This window comes from Propithecus coquereli, unplaced genomic scaffold (assembly GCF_000956105.1).
Source record: "Propithecus coquereli isolate 6110/MARCELLA unplaced genomic scaffold, Pcoq_1.0 Scaffold295, whole genome shotgun sequence".
NCBI lineage: Eukaryota > Metazoa > Chordata > Mammalia > Primates > Indriidae > Propithecus > Propithecus coquereli.
Window position 1 is genome coordinate 2,990,598 of NW_012148563.1, and position 19,361 is coordinate 3,009,958.

General features: G+C 51.5%; 1 protein-coding gene across 1 annotated transcript in view; it reads right to left on the bottom strand.

The window, feature by feature from the left end:
• The window catches only part of COL6A3 (collagen, type VI, alpha 3), an 84,038-nt gene that overhangs the window by 36,671 nt on the left and 28,006 nt on the right, over nucleotides 1–19,361 (bottom strand). The window contains exons 4-12 of the mRNA XM_012648820.1: nucleotides 15,985–16,569; nucleotides 13,699–14,298; nucleotides 12,016–12,588; nucleotides 10,031–10,639; nucleotides 7,107–7,712; nucleotides 5,028–5,642; nucleotides 3,210–3,809; nucleotides 2,251–2,588; nucleotides 1,118–1,196 (exon numbers count right to left, since the gene is read on the bottom strand). Of these exons, the coding sequence (XP_012504274.1) occupies nucleotides 1,118–1,196; nucleotides 2,251–2,588; nucleotides 3,210–3,809; nucleotides 5,028–5,642; nucleotides 7,107–7,712; nucleotides 10,031–10,639; nucleotides 12,016–12,588; nucleotides 13,699–14,298; nucleotides 15,985–16,569 (4,605 nt within the window). The remainder of the gene's footprint in view (nucleotides 1–1,117; nucleotides 1,197–2,250; nucleotides 2,589–3,209; nucleotides 3,810–5,027; nucleotides 5,643–7,106; nucleotides 7,713–10,030; nucleotides 10,640–12,015; nucleotides 12,589–13,698; nucleotides 14,299–15,984; nucleotides 16,570–19,361) is intronic.

Sequence of the window (19,361 nt, forward strand, 5' to 3'; positions counted from 1 at the left end):
TCAAACTCCTGGGCTCAAGCGATCCTCCTGCCTCAGCCTCCCGAGTAGCTGGGACTACAGGCATGCGCCACCATGCCCGGCTAATTTTTTCTATATTTTTAGTTGTCCGATTAATTTCTTTCTAATTTTAGTAGAGACGGCGTCTCGCTCTTGCTCAGGCTGGTTTCGAACTCCTGAGCTCCAACAATCCGCCCGCCTCAGCCTCCCAGAGTGCTAGGATTACAGGTGTGAGCCACCGCGCCTGGCCTCCCGGCTATTTTTTAAGAAAAACTTCAGTGTGAAATTTGGCTTTTAATGATTGAAATACTGACACTTTGGACCCAGCTGAATAATCATTTCAGATACGTCAATAACTAAGCTTAGCGCTATAAGTCCAGGAAGTGGCACCCATGAAGTACATTTATGCATGAATTCTCAAACCCTGGCCTGCCGTGGAAGATCTGAAATACTAACATCTCCAAAATCAGGTAATAGCACTCTCATCTCCTTTTGGAAAAGTAAGCTAATAAATAGAATGTTCTTATGATAAACTGCACTTCCATAAACTTTTCTTAAACATTTAGTGTTGGCATCCACCTTTTGTGGTCAGTGTTACCAAACTCCAAAGTAAATGAACAGTCATATATCACATCTGATAACAGGCATGGCTGGCTCCAGTCGCCTGACTTTTGGTGCTAATGCTTACATTATTTATTTTATGTTATTTACATGTATTTTTATTTAAATGTTGTAGTGTTTTTGAACTGTGACAACTGCAAACCAAAAATAGAGCAATATTTTTTGCGAGTAAATTAAATCTTACTTTATATGATGAGGTTAAGTGAATCAACGCTTCATGATCTTTTGCAAAACATCATGTTTTCTGCATGTTCTACCACCTGAACAAGTCTGAGACCCTGCAGGCCTGTGCCAGAACATGGCAGTAAAGCTGTCCATGGTGGGAAGCCCCATCCTATAGCCCCAGGCGGGCAAGGAAGGGCCAAGAGCTGGAGGAAGAGTCCCCCAAGAGCAGCTGTTCCCTCAAAGGACTCCGTTAACAGGGAAGTCTCTCCCCAGCAGAGCCGCACACGCTGCACGCCTGGGCTCACTGCTCATGCTTACAGAGCTGGAAGTCTACCTTCTTGTCGGAGGTCCTCAGAAGCTCTGTGTAAATCAGCCAGATCTCCATCCACTCCATCAGTAAAATGAATGACCACCTGAAAATAAAAAAGGAATCAAACCCCAGCCCAAACAAACAGGAACACCACAGACTGTCTACTGAAAGGGAACTGAGAGATTCGCTGGTTCCAACTCATTTTATAGTTAAAGAGACTGAGGGCCAAAGTCAAGGAAAACTCACCCACATGCATAGGTCTTTGACATTGCACACGAAGTGGAGAAGTATATGTTAGTGCTTGCACACAAGCAGCAACGACAACAAAAACAGCTTACGTCACTCTCCCATTTATATGATGTAGCTTCTGGAAATCGTGTATGTGTGCACTGCGCGTATGTGTGTGTTCTGAGCTGAACTGTGTCCCCCCCAAAATACAAACATTGGAGTCCTAATCCCCAGTCCCTCAGACTGTGACTGTATTTGGTGATAGGTCTTTAAAGAGGTAATTAAGCTAAATGAGGTCATCAGAGTGGACCCTAATCCGAGTGGTGTCCTTCTAAGAAGTGAAGATGAGAACACAGACATACACAGAGGGACAGCCCAGTGAGGACACAGGGAGAAGACAGCATCGACAAGCTGAGAAAAGAGGCCTCAGAGGGAACCAACCCTGCTGACACCTTGAGGACTTCAAGTCTCAAGGACTGTGTGAAAACAAATTTCTGTTGTCAAAGCCACCCAGTCTGTGGAACTTCACTATGACGGCCCTAGATAATTAATAATAATAAAGCGTGTGCACCATGGGTGTGGTACATACACACATACGAGGAGAGAGAGAGAACATGCCTTATTTAATGGGTAGGACTATCGTTAAACACGCATCAATCACACATTCGACTCATTCAAACTTAGTTACTGATTTCCAGGATTTTTTTTCTTTAGAGCTTAAGTAAGACTAGCAAACTGAGGAAGGAGTTACATGAAGTTATGATCAGTTAGTAAGTAAAGGACTTCTACATACGGGCACTAAAAACGCCGCCAAACACGAAATGCATTGCACGTGGGGGAGGGGCTTCCAGACACCCAAGTATTTCTCCTTTCCGGTAAAAATGCAGAAATTGCGCGGGGAGCATCTGAACCGAGGGGCCGCTGCTCACCTTCACGCTGTCGGGCGAGGACTGTCTGAACTTGTTCTGATACATCTTCAGCGTGTCTGCCGTGAGGACGTAGGGGTGCTGGCTGCGCATGTTCTGGAGCTTCTCCAACATCTCTGGCTGGTACTCGGCGAAGTCAAAGGCCTCCACGGGCCCCGAGGGGGTGTTGGCCGCCACCGACACGCGCACGGTGGGCATCTGGTTGCCGCTGCAGCTGATCCTTTGCATCTGGCTGATTCTGTTCAAGATGGCTTCCAGCTTGGACTCGAGGCCCTTCTGGGCCACAAATATGTTCTGGTCTCTCGAACCGTCAAACCCCAGGATCACATCCAGATTACAAGCTGAAGAGAAGAAATGCGGGCGATGAGCTCTAAGCTGAGGCTGACGAGATGCATTCTACTGACACAGTGACAGGACGCTGTGCTCAAGAACAAAATGAGATCATCTCTTCATGAGATCTGAGAAGCAACTGGATCTGCCTCCCACACAGGGAAAAGTGGGGGTAGCTGTTGAGAACCAAAATTGTAGGCAATGTGAATACGTTTGCTTTTTGGGTGATGTTAATCAATTTTGGCGTGATGACACACAGGTGGCTTTTAGACACATCCCAAGTTTGTGCTTTAAATTAAAATTACTTGAAAAGGCAAATACTTTTATCTCAAATAATTGATCTGATAAATCTATAATCAGACACGAGAATCAATAAATCTGAGTTATCTGAGGAGTTAAAGAACAGGGGAGAAAAAAAATCTTATAAGAGCAAAAGAAAAGATAAACTCCCACTCTTGTCCTGGAAGAACATCCGATGGCAGTGGTTGGCCGAGCAACAGAAGGAAACACGAGTAAATGTATGAAGTAACCAAATGCTTGAGGAGCCACGGATCGGCTCTGGGCATCCAGATAGCTAAAAAACACAAACGTCAGCAGGAAAGGCTGGAAAATATGCACGGAAAGGGGGTTACCTTTGGAAACATCAGACACGCCTGGGCATAAGGTCTCATGCATTGCGTCATGCAAAGTTTCCAAAACTTGCTCGCTCAGTTCCGACAGCTCCTGAACGTTCCCCACCCGGAATGCCGTGGCGCTGTTGGACGCTATCTTTCCAACCTCCTCCGAGTCGATGTTCCTCACGCCCACCGCAAACACCTTGACCCCTCTCTGGGTGAGTGCCAGGCTCACGTCCTGAGCGTCCTCCGCTGACTTGCCTCCCGTGACCACAAAAGCTATCTGGGGCACTCGCTGGTCCAGGCGGCTGCCCGCCTCGGGCACGAAGTGGTTGAGCCGCAGGTGCTCAAGGCCCACCCTGGTGTTGGCGTGTCTTCCCCCCTTGTAGACCACTTTGTTGATGGCGTCGATAATCTGCCTCTTGGTGGAAAAGTCCTTCAGGAAGAATTCATCTGTGGGGTCGGAGTTGTACTGGACCACCCCCACCTGGATGGAGTCGCCCTCTTCATAAACCGTGTCCACAATTTCAGAGGCGAAACGGAGCACTTCTTGGAAACTGTCCCTCCTGAAATTGATGGAACCATCCAACAGGAACACGATGTCTGCTTTCTTCTTCTCTAAAAATGATTAAAGTGAAAATGGTTTCAATGCCCAGAACATAAATATATAAACTATAAAGTGAAAGAATTGAAATAAGACATTCCTAGTAATTTATTCACAGTAAAAAGCTTCACTCTAATCCACACCTCTCTAGTTCCCGAATCCACAGCTCGCAAACATAGTGCCAAAAAGAAGAAGACAAATAACAAATCATCCAAACAAAAAGGAAAGGAATCATGAAAACCCAGGGACATAGAGTCCCACCTGTCCCATGCAAAGTAGTTTTATGCCAGGAATTCAACAGGGACCTGGATTTGACAGTCTGTGATCTTAGGTGTTTTAGGAAATGCCCCTAAACTCTTTCTGCTTAAAAATAAAAGATGGTGTCTGGAAGTGGAGAGAGACGTGTTAGGGGCAGGGCAGGGAAGGGCTGGGAGAAGCAGATGGGAAATTGGGAAGGGACCCCATTAACTTTGGAGGATGGTCTGAGAGCTTTGTGGGAGCCTGCTGAAACCAGTGGCGTGGGGGGCAATTTCTTGATTATAATCAAGCAGTTGAGGCCGGAGTAGATAGAAGGAAAAGTTGGGGATGGCCTGAGAGGTGTGAGATGTGCCACAGCAAGCCCTGAGGGAGGCAGTGACAGAGAGAAGCAGGAATACAGACCCCTTGGAAATCCTAATGATTTGCTGCAGGTGTCTGGAGACCACCACCTGGAGGAGCAGCGAGGAAAGGTGTGGGTTGGTGCAGAGACCCGCTTTGCTCTTGGCAGCCAGGAACATGGGGTAGGAGCTATAGGTGGACAATTGTAAGTCCTCCAGGGAGGTGTTTCCTGACGGTCACACCAGTCTGAGGAAGGAGGCGTGCCTGGACCGTGGTGGGCATCCCACCACTGGGCACAGGCTGACGTCAAAGTCACATTCGTGGGGAATGGCCTGGCTGATCTCGAGGACGCCATCCTAAGAGCCAGTGCGTTTGCAACTACCCCTCAATGCACCTTAACAGAACCTGTCACTGGGGCTACAGCTAGCCTCGGGAATGACAGAGCAATGATCACGTGCTTTCTGGGATATGTTTCCCTCTATAATTTCAACGGAACTATTTTTCCAGCACTTAATTTCTAATATTACCTGCAGAAGCAACATTGAGAGAAGAAAATTACTAAAATGAATGCTACTTTTTCAACTAAACAAAAAATCAATGGCACACGCCCTAGTCATGAGACACACAGCTCGTACCTGGCCGTGAAGGAGGCCGTAGGTCCACCCCTGGAGGTGCAGGAGTGACTCCGGAGGGTTCAAATGAACTCATGATCCTCTGGTCTAAGCTGGGAAGCTCCCTGAACTCTCGCACTGTGAAGACCAGTCTGGGGTCATTGGTGATGGTCTGCAGCTCGGTTCTGTCGATGTTCCGGTCTCCTACCCCTAAACTCACAATCCCTGAGGAACGTATCACCTGTGCAAACCTGGAAACATCATCTTGGGATTTCCCACCCAGGACCAGCACCAGGTGCTGGGGCACCCCGTCTTCTATCCGGCTCCCAGCAGACTTCACAAACAGATTTCTTGCCACGAACTCCAGAGCTTTGCCAGTGTTCAGCGGGGACCCCCCTTTGAACCTCAGGCGCCGGATGGCGTCCAGCACGGGGGCCTGGGATTTGTAAGTCTTCAGATAGAATTCTGGGAAGACATCATTGCTGAACTGCACCACCCCGATTCTCACTTTATTGGGCCCGATGTTGAGTCTCTGAACAATCCTGCTCACAAAATCTCGAATGTGTGCGATGCCATCAGACCTAACGCCATCAGAGCTGTCAACTAGAAAGACGATGTCGGCAGCATCGCTCTCAACAGCTGCAGGTGAAAGAAAAGAGGAACATTGAGCATGTAACTGGCCCCCATCCAGTCGTGTTTCTCAACTTTGCATCACATCACATCATAATATCCATCAACCTTAAAATTATACCCCAAAACACGTGGGTTGTTCGCGCCTTGGGCTTTTTGAAATTAACCATTAAAAATTAGACCTTTGTCACCAAAACAATGTCCACCTCTTGAAATATTTTAAGTTCTCCATAGCTTTTTCTTTCTGAGTTTACTCCAATTTTAGCTTTGTGGTCTGGGTTACCACTAATTTTGTAAACATAAGAGCATTTAGAAACTAATCCCGGATTTCTGTGACCTGTGGAATCACGAACCGTTACTACCAGAAGAGTCTGACTTCGCTGGGACCAACATCTTTGTCGTACAAGAAGAGAGAGACATCTGAGGTCAAAGGTCCTCGTCCTGTCGGAGGCCACCCCTTAGCGAGTGACAGCCGTGAGGATCCTGACTCCATCCGGTGACCGGTCCTGGCTCAGCGCACGTTTAATACAACACCATCGACGGCGTCTCCTCAAGCTCCCCAGGTATTGGCTTCCTTCTGTTTCGTTTTGCTCGCGCCTCTCTAGCATTTATACAAAGTTTTTATTTCCACTATTATTTCTCCTATTTTCTTCACATGAGTCCATTTTTAACTATAAAATAAATCAAAAGGACCCAAGGAAAATGAGCCACATTTTCCTATTACTTAGAATTTTATGTACTTCTTACATGCCACTTTATTAAACAAACAAGCTGCCACTGAACAAATTTCAACCCGCCCTTGGCCTCGCGCTCTTCTGGGCCAGTCCCCGTGCGTGGGCAGCGCAGTGAGCCGAGCAGGGCGCGTCCTGAACCATCCACTCTGGCCCAGCACACACAGCCTCAGGGCTCTCCTCTTGAGCGCGACATCAACATCAGACAAGGCCGCTCTGAGACCGTGATGGGGCGAGACGAAAGGGAGCCCACTTTGCAGCCATGTCGGAACACATACAAAAAGAAAAACGTGCTCCAGACCACAAGAATGACAAGCACCCCTGGCCTGGCTGACAGGAGTGACTGCTGCTGCTTCACCCATCCCCGCCACGGCCTTCCTCCTCCAGGTAAGATCTGTGGACACAGCCAGGCGTAGAGTTACCTCCACTGCTTCGCGACACCCAATCCAGGCCGAAGTCCCACTTCCTTGGGGCTTCCACACAGTGACCTGCCCTGGCTGAGGTTCCCTAAGGCCTTTCTAGCACCCTCTCCCCAAGCTGCCCCGTGGCTCGCTGGGGTATGCATCTCCCAGCGTGGTCAGCGGCAGGTGTGTCCTGGTGGACCCTGGCTGGTGGACATTAACAACATAAAAGTCCAAGAGCAAGACCTTTATTTTAATTTATCATGAGCACCATAGCCTTTGAGCCTGTTTGTTTAATATCAAAAATACTCTGAGGAAAGCGATCGCCACCATGATCTCACCTGGGGGAGGATAGCGGGTGCTGGCCAGGATCCGCTGGATCTGCTCAGAGGTGAGAGTCGTGATGGGAGTGAGCAGCTTCTGCTCCAGGCTGGGCAGCTCGCGGAAGGTGCTCACCGAGAACACGTACTCGGGGCTCAGAGCGATCTTGACCAGCTCCTCCTGGTCCACGTTCCTGGCTACCGTGAAAGGCGCCACACCAAACTGCTTGAGCTCCACGGCGGAGTTGTCCACCTCATCGTCGGACTTCCCAGAGGAGACAAGGACCAGAAACTGCGGGACGCCCTCCTCGATGCGGCTCCCCAGCGGCCTCTTGAAGATGTTCCTGGACACGTACTCCAGGGCGCTGCCCACGTTGACCTGCCTCCCGCCCTTGGGTCTCAGCCGCCTCACCGCGTTCTGCACCTCATCCTTGCTGGAGTGGGCGTTCAGCAGGAACTCCACCTTGGGGTCCTCGCTGAACTGGATGACGGCCACGCGGGTGGTGTCAAAGCCCACATCCAGGTAGTCCACCAGCCGCTCGACCAGGGTGCGGATGTACTGGAACTCGGGCGCAGCACTCTGGGACCCGTCGATGAGAAAGACCACGTCCTTCTTGCTGCCGACACCTGTGAACCAAACCAAATGCCACAATGGCATCATCCTTGTTGGCACCAAATTCTTTTTTTTTTTAGAGAGACAGAGTCTCACTCTGTCACCTGGGCTGGATGGAGTGCAGTAACTCCATAGCTTATTTGAGCCTTAAACTCCTAGGCTTAAGTAATCCTCTGGCCTCAGCCTCCTGAGTTGCTGGAACTACAGGTGCATGTCACCACGTCCAGCTAATTTTTTTATTTTTTGCAGAGACAAGGTCTTGCTATGTTGCCCATGCTGGTCTCGAACTCCTGGCCTCAAGCAATCCTCCTGCCTTGGCCTCCCAAAGTGCTGGGATTACAGGCCTGAGCCACTGCACCTGGCTGGCACCAAATTCTTAGCATTAATGAGCCCCCTCCCTGTTTGTCCTGGAGTTAAAGGTCCTACTACCAACTACCATAGTTAAGATACCAGTCCAAGGAGGGAGTGGTGGACATTTGAGTGTGTGCACGCCAGGGAGAAGAGGAGCAAAGGATGAAGGAGAGTAGACCCAAGGGAAGTGGAACCAGAAGAGCTACGTCTGCAGCAGGTGAGGACAGAGCTGGAGCAAGGAGGGATCCCAACTGCATCGATGCTGCTCACGGACCAAGGAGGATGGCGTCTGAGATCGGCCACTGGCTTCACCAGGTGGAGGGACCGTGACAACAGCACGGTAGAGGAGGGGTGAGGATGAAGGATAGATTAGGGCCAGTTCCAAGAGGATGGGAGGAGAGGAATTGTTCAGAGCACAGGCAAGTCTTCAAAAGGAGACGGGTGCCGCTGGAGAGCAGCGGGCATCAGAGGGAGTTCTTAAGAGAGAAGAGAGAGCCACGCATCCTATCCTGCCGGAATCATTCCGCGCCGTGCAGAGTGGTGGCGCGGGAGGGAGGAGAACGGCACGGCGCCGTGGGGCAGGTGAAGGAGGGCTGAGGAGGCAGAGATGGGTCACCTGGGAACAGCAGGCACGCGAGACACGGGGGGTGGGGGGTGCCAGCGGAGCTTCTGGAAGTCTGCTTCTGGCTTACTTGCGTTTTCTTGGTGAAAGGAGACTCAAGGTGACCAGCTGAGCGAGAGCCGAGGGGACAGGCGTGGAAACAGCGGGAGTGGGAGGAGGACAGAAAATGGCCATTGCGCGGAGCGGGAGAGCAGGGGGACGAGGAGCCCTCTGTGATTAAAGGAAAGAAACTGCACACACACCGCGACGACGCTCCCACGGTGCACCCGGCATGCCCGGGGGCTCAGGTGCGTCGCGAGGAAGGGCTCCTGCAGCTCCTGCCGGGAAACGCAGTGCTCCCTCGTTGTGTCAGAGACACACAAAGAACATCAGTTGGGGGAATAAAAACCTCTTTCACTTTATTTATCCTAAATTTATCGAGCATCTCAGAACATCCTGTGGTGCCTCGTGGGGCGCACTGCTGTCTACGCTGCTGTCTGCCTGGGCGCCCCCGGGGAGAAACCCTCTCAGTGGCGCCCAGTCAGTCCCCTCACCGCCCTCACTGCCCGAGGGACACCGTGTCCTGCTGCGGCTTTTCTTTCACCCGCCCGTCCTTCCTTGCTCCCCCTTCCATGCCAGGAGGCACGAAGGAGCAAGGCCGCACCTGCCTCCTTCACCGAGTGACCGGCCCTGGGAGCAGGGAGAGCAGCCCCTGGAGGCACCTGCTGAGGGGCGGATATGTCTCGGCCTCCTTCCTGCTGGGCAGCAGGGACTCGTGAGCTTTCCTGGCTCGTCCAGGCCTCCTCGGAAGGGGCAGCGGGAAGTGGGAAATGGAAGAAACCATGGTCGGCAGAGCCAACAGCCTTCCTGCCGCTTAAGACACTCGCTTCTCAGCACCAAGCAAATTCAAAGGTGCTCTTCGCACTTTGGCTCTGGAGACAGCAGTATCTCAGAGACGACGCCCAGCTGGCAGCGCGCCTGCGGGCAGACTCCCTCCCATCACAGGAGGCTGCTGGTGGAAGCTGCCAGGCGGCTCAGGACTGGGTGAACAGGGGTCACCAGTTAGGGCCCCTCCTCTGGGATACCTAGACAGAAGCCTTTGTGCAGAGTCAGGGAGTCGGAACGCTAAGCCCAGTACATGCCCTCGAGGAGAGTTTAATTTGTCCAAAAACATGAACCTTAGCATCCCCCCCACCCCCAAACCTCTGCCATTTCTGCCCATCAAGGCCGAAAAAGGAGCAGGGCACCTAATGATTTTATGTAACTCTAGTTTTCACTCCGCATGGCAGGGGGAGCAAAATTGAAAACACTTTGTGGCCCGCAGTCCAAACAAGGGGTCCGGATGGTGACAAGGGACAGGATCCAAAGAACCCCCCTCACCTGGGCTCGTCGGAGGCAGCAAAACCGGCTGCAGCCTGCTCAGCTCTTCGCGGGTGAGCCGGGCCACCCTCTCGGAGATGACCTGCTGGACGGTCCCGAGCTGGCGGAAGGTAGGGATGGCCACAGCGAAGTCTGGGATGAAGGAGATGGTCTGCATCTCCGCGATGTCAGCGTTCCCGATGCCAATGCCGATGGGCACGGCCCCGCCCCTCTTCACGACCACCGCGGGGCCCCTCACGTCGTCCGCAGACCGGTCAGCCGTGAGGACGATGAGCAGCTGGGGCACGCCCTCCGCTATCCTGCTCCCCGCAGAGCCGACCAGGATGTTCCTCAGGACAAAGTCCAGCGCGGCCCCGGTGTTGGGGGTCGGCCCTCCCAGCAGGGTCAGCCTGCGGATGGCGTTGACGACGCCCTGCTGGTCCATGTACGAGTTCAGGTAGAACTCGGGCCTGGTGCGGTCGCTGTACTGCACCAAGGCCACGCGCACCCGGTCCGGGCCCACGTCCAGGCTCTCCACCACTCTCTGGACAAACTCCTTCAGCAGGGGGAAGCCACTGCTGACACCGTCGGAGCCGTCAATCAGAAACACCACGTCCTTTTCACCTGAAACTGGGAGGGGGACAGCGCGATGACCCACACGCGACAGGAGAGCCGCATTTCTTATCAGTGTGGGGGGCTGCATGACAGCCCCCCAAGGACACCCACTTCCAAATCCCTGAACTGGAGAGAAGGGCTTTGTGGATGTGACAAAGCTGAGGACTTGGGGATCGTCCAGGTGGGCCCATGTCATCAACCAGCACGTCCTTCTCAGGGGGACGAGAGAGCCAGAGCTGGGGAGAGGAGCTGTCAGGATGCCGGCGAGGAGTAGGGAAGGTGCGCTGGGCATCAGGGATGGAGGGAGGGGCCGCGGGCCAAAGAATGCAGGCGCCTCTGGGGCCGGAAGGGCAGGGAAGGGGTGATCCCCTGGGGAAGGAACGAACGCCTCTGGCACCTGGACTTTAGCCGGTGAGACTGGTTTCCAATTTCCGGCCCCCAAAACTGTCAAATGATAACTTTTTCTTGTTTTTTGCCACTGAATTTGTGGTAATTTGTTACAGGAAACTAATACACCAATACATAGAGCCCTTTTATTTTAGAACTTCTCAGTGATTGAAAAGTACTGTCAGCTTTCAAAGGCGTACCGAAGAAAAACTGGGGTGGGAGGAGAGGCAAAGCCTGCGCAACCATTAGCATTTTGCAGAGGGGACATCTGGAGGGATTTGCTGCGAGTCACAAGTGGATCCGTGGAAGGAAACATGATCCGGATGTCCGAGTTACCACCCAAACCAACTGTGAAATGTCCCAGGCGTCAGTGTAGACGCTCCAGAGCCGCGGCTTTTAGGCAAAGGGAGTGTATGTGAAACTGATTACCCTGTTCACTGCGTTCGCATCACCGAATGACAAGTGGTCAAACACAAAGTCACAGTCGTGTAGACCAGCAGTCGGGAACCTCAACGCAGCGTTTATGAAGGGAACCCATCTGCCTCCTCTGAATCCTTTAATGTTTAATGAATGTAGTGAAGGAATTTTAACACGTGACACCCACTTAAAACGAAGGCGTTGGGGGACTAAGCAGACGAAGACAGCTGTAGCTCTAACGCAACCACGTCGTGTGGCTTTCATTACACACGCAGTCAAAACGGTGCTTTTTAAAAAGGATTTAACCACTGATTTCTAAATCTTTATAATGTACCTTATTATGAATATTTTAATGCTTTTAAAAATAATCACCCTGATTCTCCTGTTTTTCCCTAGAGAGCAACTAGAGAGTCAAAGCGAGGGAAGAAAACTCATACTCTATTGTTCTGCTGAAGCCACCTATTAATTTTCCATCCTCCCTGTAAACGCAAAGAGGGCTTCCACCTGAGGCACAGGAGCCAGCAGCCCACCCCACTCACGCACTGGAGAACTGGGCTGCAGAAGCAACCGGCATTTCCATGGCGTACCTGGCGCTGGCGCCCCGTTGTGCACCGATTTCAGGAGATTCACGAACTGCGGCTGAAGGTCTCCAATCTTGGGAAGCGACTCCGCAGCCAGGATGAAGGCCGGGGAAAGCGCTATCTGCTCCAGCTCCGCGGGGTCCGCGTTCCTGGCTTGGAAGATGAAAGGCACCACGCCGCTCTGCTTCAGGTTACTGGCTGGCTCCTCCACGCGGTCCGACGACTTTCCTGCCACCAGAAGCACCAGCAGCTGAAGCACTCCCTCCTCGATCCGGCTGCCGGCGGACTTCACAAAGATGTACCTCTGTGCATAGTCCAGGGCGTAGCCCAGGTTGAGGGCTTTGCCCGTCTTGATCTTCATCCTCTTCACGAGATTCAGGATCTCAGGCTTACTCTGGTGCTCATCGAAGCGCGACTCCACCCGGACGTCGTCGCTGTACTGAGCCACCGCAATGCGGGTCCCGTCGGGCTTCACGTCAAGCTCATCGATAATCTTGTAGAGAAAGTCTCGGACCACAGGGAACTGGCGCAGGAGGTTGGCCGAGCCATCAAAAAGGAACAGAATATCCCGCTTGCTCTCTGCAGTGAAAGTGGATGAGGACACAGTGAGAGATGGGAGCACGACAGACCCCAGACTGACTCCAGCCCAGCACCATCTGAAAGTGGGACTCACAGTCTCATCCGATGATCACTGTACCAGCAAGAGAGGAGAAAACCCACGCCACTTGTCATGAAATGTCCTATTTCAAAACAGTGCATATTTGCAAAAGCTTAGAACTACTCTGTGTGTATATCCAGGCTAGCATCACGCTTCTTCAGCAAAGCAAGTGAGCGAGAGTCCCCTCAGGCCCTGTGCTCACATCAGTGGCAGTTACTCCAGGAGAACAGATAGCTCTGTCAAACTGCTATAGAAAAAGCTATTGAAAATGTGGTTCTTACCATACTCCTGCTAAAAAACTAATCTCGGTCTCTGGGGACAAAGGCTGATATGGGTTAACAACCCAAGGATAACGAGGCTGTCACAAATCTGCTCTAATTGGATTATCTTTTCATGGAATTTGAGGTTATGGATCAAGACCCAAAATAGCGCCCTTCATTGCTGTATGGGTCAGTGCTCTCCAAACCGCTATAATTAGACAACAGAAAACACGGATGGCAGCCTGAATGGGGCTACATCATGTAATATAAATATTACTTTCAGTTCAGACAGTTCTTAGAACTGTTTTGATTAGGTTTCAGTCGGTTTAGTCTTGCCACCATCTATGTGATGTTGCAAGCTGGTAGATCTAATACACCCACCTCTCACCACCATAATAATTTGCAAGAATAATCGTAACCAAGACTTGTTTTGGAACCCATTTCACCATCAATTAAGACGCAGCCTCTGGACTGGCACTGCAGAATCATCATAGGAATTAGGGAGGAAGAAAGCTTCTAAATAAAGGGTGAGACAAATGGACAAAACATAAGCTGAATGTTCTAGACTTTGATCAATGAGCACCCTTTAGACAGAGAGCCTGCCCTTGCTGGTACAGTGTCTCAGGCCCCATTCATCATATTTCAATGACAGTGAGCCAATTTGTCATTCTACAGTGCGTGACATTCTCGAGTTCCCACTGGCCAACTACCCGCCAGGGAGGCGTGTGCAGAAGGAAAGGGAGCGAGCCCCGCGCAGTAGGGGAGGTTTACCTGGCTGGGCGAGTGGAACTTCCTCCACACCTCCACTAACATATGTGGTTAGGGGCTGAATCAGCTGCTGAGGCAGAGCCGGCAGGGAGCTGAAATCGTCCATGAGATACACCAGGCTCGGGTTAAAAGCAATCTGCTCCAGCTCTGCCCTATTCGCCTGGCTAGCTCCCACGCAAAAGGTCAGCACGCCTGCGCGCGCCAGGGCGTTGGCAGCTTGCAAATAGGAGTCCTCGGACTGCCCGGCTGTGAGCAGCAGCAGCAGCTGCGGCACGTGTTCACGGATCCTGCTGCCGCCAGCTTCGGAGAAGTGGTTGGCATGGACATAGCTCAGGGCCGAGCCAGTGTTCAGGCCCGAACCCCCCTGGAGCTGCAACTGCCTCAGGTGAGCAAGCAAATCTGATTTGGTCTGGTATGTGTTTAGAGAGAACTCCGTCACCGGAGTGTCACTAAATTGCACTAAACCAACACGAATGTTGTCATTTCCAACATCGAGGCTGTTAACTAGGTTCATTACAAAGTCACGCACATAAGGGAAATTGGTTTTTCCAACGTTGACTGATCCATCCAAAAGAAAGATGATATCCCTTTTGTTTACGTGAACTGCAGTGAAGCACAGAAAACAAAGTGAGACATACACAACCGAGGAGGGCTTTATCATGTGTGCCCACGACAGGCGCACACATGCCAACATTCAGGACAAAGACAAAGTCAGCGTGGCAAAGCATTTCCATCTCACAAAATATGGCAGATGGCTGCATATTTTTTCCCCCGGCGGTGGCTGGTGCTTGTGAGGCATATTCATAGCCAAGTTTACAAAACCAGGTTGGCTCACAGAGAGATAGAGCACCAAAGCTAGAATGTTTGCAACCAACAAAAATTATCAGAATCCTTGAAATAGAACATTCCTTCCCTGGAAATGAGTTCTACGTGGCTGCTCTGCCTTCCTGCACCACCCATCTTTGTGACCAGAGTCACAGCCAACTTAACATGTGCACAGCTGTCTTCTGAGGCTCACCCCTCTACACTAACCGGAGGCTTTCCATCCACTGCTCAGAAGCAGTTAGCCCACGTTAACCTGAGAACCTGAGGTCCTTAAGGCTACAAAAAAATAACACAGTAGACTGTTCTTCTTTTGAAGTCATCCTCAGATTGCCCATTCATCATTCTCTACTGGTACTGTTCTCCTCTCAGGGTGCCACGCCTCACCGGGCAAGCATCCAATGGGGTGCCCGGGGGGTTCCCCCAAAGGAAGATGACGGGATCTTGAGTACTCAGTGAAATACAGACTATTTGCTAGGCTTGGCCAAAGTCATACGGATGAAGAATAAAAAGTATAATTTTCAAATTAGAGTATTTTCCCCAACACATTTAGCATGTGCCTTTAATAATTTATTTCTCATTTCTCCCTGACGCCTTGCTGTAATTTAGACCTCACAACTCATTTTATCTTATGTTTATCAAGTTGAACTTTGGCTATAAAAGTGTGGATTAAAAGTTTGTTGAAAATTTTAAAAAGAGAGAGAGAGGTTTTTAGAAGACCAGAGAGTGTGACGAGAGCAAATATCCAGGCAACACAGGACAAGCATGAGCTACGGTGGCCAGGTGTGCACGGCGGGAAAGCTGGATTCGTGATATGCATCTTCTCTTCATTGAGGATGGCGGATTGTATTTACTCAGTTCATAAGCTCATAGACCTTTATAATGTCTTGAAAAATAGCTTTTCCCTGACAACAATCATATTAAATGAGGGATTTTAAGAACCACTGGGTTTGGTCTCTGCACCCAGCCATTCAATGTACTTTCCCATCAAGGGGAATCCCTTAAAGAAAGAGGAGATGGGGGTTAAAAGCAGGGAGACTGTGCCCTGATGGGCAGCTGGGACTGGTATGTGGATTGTCAGCTTGGCACAGGAAGGAGCCAGGGCACCTCGGTGGTGAGGAGGCGGCTGGATCACCAGTAGGAACAGAGGAGGACAGGGACCTGGCAGGGAACAGGAACTGAGATGTGACCGTCTCGGCCAGAGGCTTCAAAGACAGCTGCCCACACGGTCCTCTAGTTTAAGGTATGCAATTGCTATCACATGAAATTTTATCATATGACATTTTGAACCGTACGATTCTCAACCCAGGGCAAAAGGAAACCTGAAATAAATCTCGTTTGTTGCTGTTGTTTCATCATTTAACAATGGTCTCTTAGCTAAACACAAATTACATTTCATTTTGTGCTTTTCTCCAAGGTCTTCCCTGGAGACTCCCCAGTATGTGTCTGAAGCCATTGCCACCATACCTTCAGTGGTTCCAGAGAGGGTCCTGAGAGGCGCCAGCAGGCCGGGCAGAACGCCTTGCAGTGGGGCGGCTCGGAACTCCGCGGGAGCGAACACCAGGGAGGAATCAAAAGCAATCTCGTCCAGCTCAGCCCGGTCGGCAGCCTTGCTCCCCACGGCAAAGGACATGATGTTGCTCTTCTTCAGCTCCTGGGCAGGCTGGCTGACCTCATCTAGGGACTTACCGCCCGTGAGCAGCACCAAGAGCTTGGGGACCCCCTCGGCAGCCCGGTAGCCAGCAGAGTCCGTGAACAGGTTGTTGCGCACGAAGTTCAGAGCGGCGCCCGTGTGCAGGGCCGCGCCATCCAGGGGCTTCATTGCCCGCACAGCGGCTATGACTTCCCTCTTGTTGGGGTAGCTGTTGAAATAGAACTCGGGCCTCACAGTGTCTGCATACTGCGCCACTGCCACTTGGATAAGATCCTGTCCGATCTCCAGCCTCTGGATGACTTTGGCAACGAAGTCTCGGATGGCATTGAAGCTGGCCGGTCCAAGAGCAGATGTGCCATCCACCAGGAAGACTATGTCTCTCTTGTTCACTTCAATAACTGTAGGTAGCGACATGATAAGGTGAGAAGAGTGCCCTCACCGCCCTCGTTCAGCAATGACTCCTACAAAGCCAGCGCTGTTTAAAGGATGCTCTCGTTTGCTCGGGCCAATGAGACATCAGGGGCACCCCAAGAGGAATCTGCCTACTCTTCGAACTTTTTACAAAATAGCTACACAAAACCCAATTTAGGTTTAGTAGCCACCCATTTAGCATGCTGTCACCAAAACCTCAGTAAGTTCTTTCCTGCCATAAATATCGAACTTGGCCAGAATGAAGCCATCACTCGAGTAAGTAAAGAATCCACAGTATCAGCTTAGCGAGCCCTTCCCTTCACAGTCTTGATTTCAACAACAGGCATCGCCAAGTGCATCCCCGTTCTCTTCGGTTCTATCTTCATTTTTCAGGCAAAAATAAACTACTTAACATAAAACTTATGAAGAGAAAATCAGCATCAAAGCCAGCAAGTGCCACAAACTTTCTTCACGTAAGAGATCTGTGCTATAAAGTCCTAAGTAACTTGTGGAGACTGTTATAACTTAACCACAAACCACAGAGCAAAAACGCCTCCCCAAGACCACTGTCTTGTAGTGACTATGAAACACTGCTGGACCGATGGGCAGGCAGCCCCACCCACGTCTTGAGAGCAGAGAGCCCCATCAGACCACGGTGCCTCATCCGGAAACCTGCCGGAGCGCCAAGGCTGATAAGAACATAAATGATCAGCCTGAGAGAGCACTGTTTGCAAAGGAGTCTTCTGTTACTCTGTGCCGTTGGAAAGAGTGGCACGTTGGTTTTGTAACACCGGACACAGGAAAGAGGCTTGGAATAAAAGGTAAGGAAGAGCTTTCCAGGAATTGGAGCTCCTTCCTATAACAAATCTTTAAGATATAGCTTATTCCTAGTTGTCTGGACAGGAGGCTGGGAGTATGATGCCTGCTGTCAGAATCACTGACACGTGCTTTAAAAAGTCATTTTAGGACAGCGACACCTCATTTATATACCTGCAGCACCAAGAGGAGGTCTGCGTTCTAGCAGAAAGATGACACTTTGTGCACTAATGTCTTTGATACAAATCCGCAGTTTCCTACTGGCCTCACAGCATATGCAGAGCAACTTTTTACCTTTTCTCGATATGTCATGGTCATTGTTGTGAACATCCTTTCTGGGATTTCCTTCCCTCCTCTGATTTAGAACTTGTGTCTTTCTGGGCTACCCCTTTGATTTTGGTTTAAAATCTCTTGGCAGATAAACCTGACTGTGTAGGTGTCTAGCGGGTTTCTCACACCCTCGCACCGTTAGAGAGAACACACCCACGCGCACACACGCATTCTATACACACTGGCTATGCCATGCATCCACCCTGCTCCTTGCCCCCACACCACGTGGCCCGGACGGTTATGTCATTCCTCATGAGCCCTGGCAGTGGCACAGCACGTGGAACAGGAGGAGGTCAATGTCACACTTAGCCCTCCCAAATTGTAGCATCTCCTGCCACTATAAATTCAGCCAGTGGGCCAGAGGGCAGGACTGACGTCCAGATCCGGTGGAACACGGAATCGGCTCTGGGAAACTCAGCGGTTCCATGCCATGGACCCCTTTGACTAGGTAAGAGGTCACTTACGTTTGATGTTTGTCTAAAGTCCTGGGAACTCCTAACAGGTAATACACCTAGAACCACACTGAGCCAAATAAAGCAAGCACTGAAAAGATCGAATGGCCCAAATAATAATTAAATTCCCGCATGTACTTCATGGTTCTGGCGCTCGTCGCCTGACCTTTGCAGAGCCGTGCAATTTCTCGGGGTTTCTGTTTCCTCATCTGTAAGATGCGGGGGCTGCACCACAGAATTCCTCAAATCCAGTTATAAAAACCTCGTGACTCTCACAGCTGCCTCTTGTGGGAGCCTCGTCATGGGCGCGTCAGTGTTTCCTCCGCCGGGCGTGAAACGCCAGCCCAAACAGAGCCGCCTCTTCCCTTCCACGTGGTCCTGCTGGCCCCAGTGCATGGCCTGGTTGGGAGGTGACCTGAAAGGTCCTACTGCTCAGTGGCCATGCTACACGACCCTCTTCGGCCCCCGCCCCCGTGACTGACAGCGGCACTTCCCGCCGCCGTTCCCTGGCAGCCCTCGCCAGCCCAGGAGTCGGGGTGAGCGTCTCCTCACTTCAACCTACTATTTCCAGATAAATTCTCCTCAAACACGCAAATCCCCGTCCCCCTTCCTCGGAGCTGTCCTCCTGACCTCTCTCCTGTCACCACTCCCAGTGACTTGGAGACAAGCGAGGTCTCCTGAACTCCCTCCTCCAACAGAATGCGTCCTTCTGTCCACCCCGGCACCTGCTCTGCAGCCACACCCGGCCTCGTGGTCACCACAGACCATGCCCTCAGACGGCCTCCTCCCTTCCAGCCACACCCAGGTCCCCACCTACCGGCCCTGCCCCTTCCTCACGCTCGGTCGAGCCCCGTCCGGCTCCCTTCCCCAGGGCCGCGGCCCATCCTACGGCCTCTCTGATCTGGAGCCCCCAGCGCCCTCGCCCCTGGCCTCCCTGAGACTCTCCTGACAAAGCCTCCGTCTGCTCCTCTCTCTTCTCACGCGTCACTCACACAAATGGATGTTCGCTGAGAAAACCACAGACCGGGACGTCTGCACGCCGCGCTGGGAACCCCCAGCCAGCCTGCCCCTGCGATGCTTCCCTAGGAAGTTTGCTTCCCATCCCCCAGAACAACTGTCCCTTAACTCTGCTCTCTGCCCATCCTCTCCTCTGCCACGCCAGGGCTCGCCTGCTACGTCTT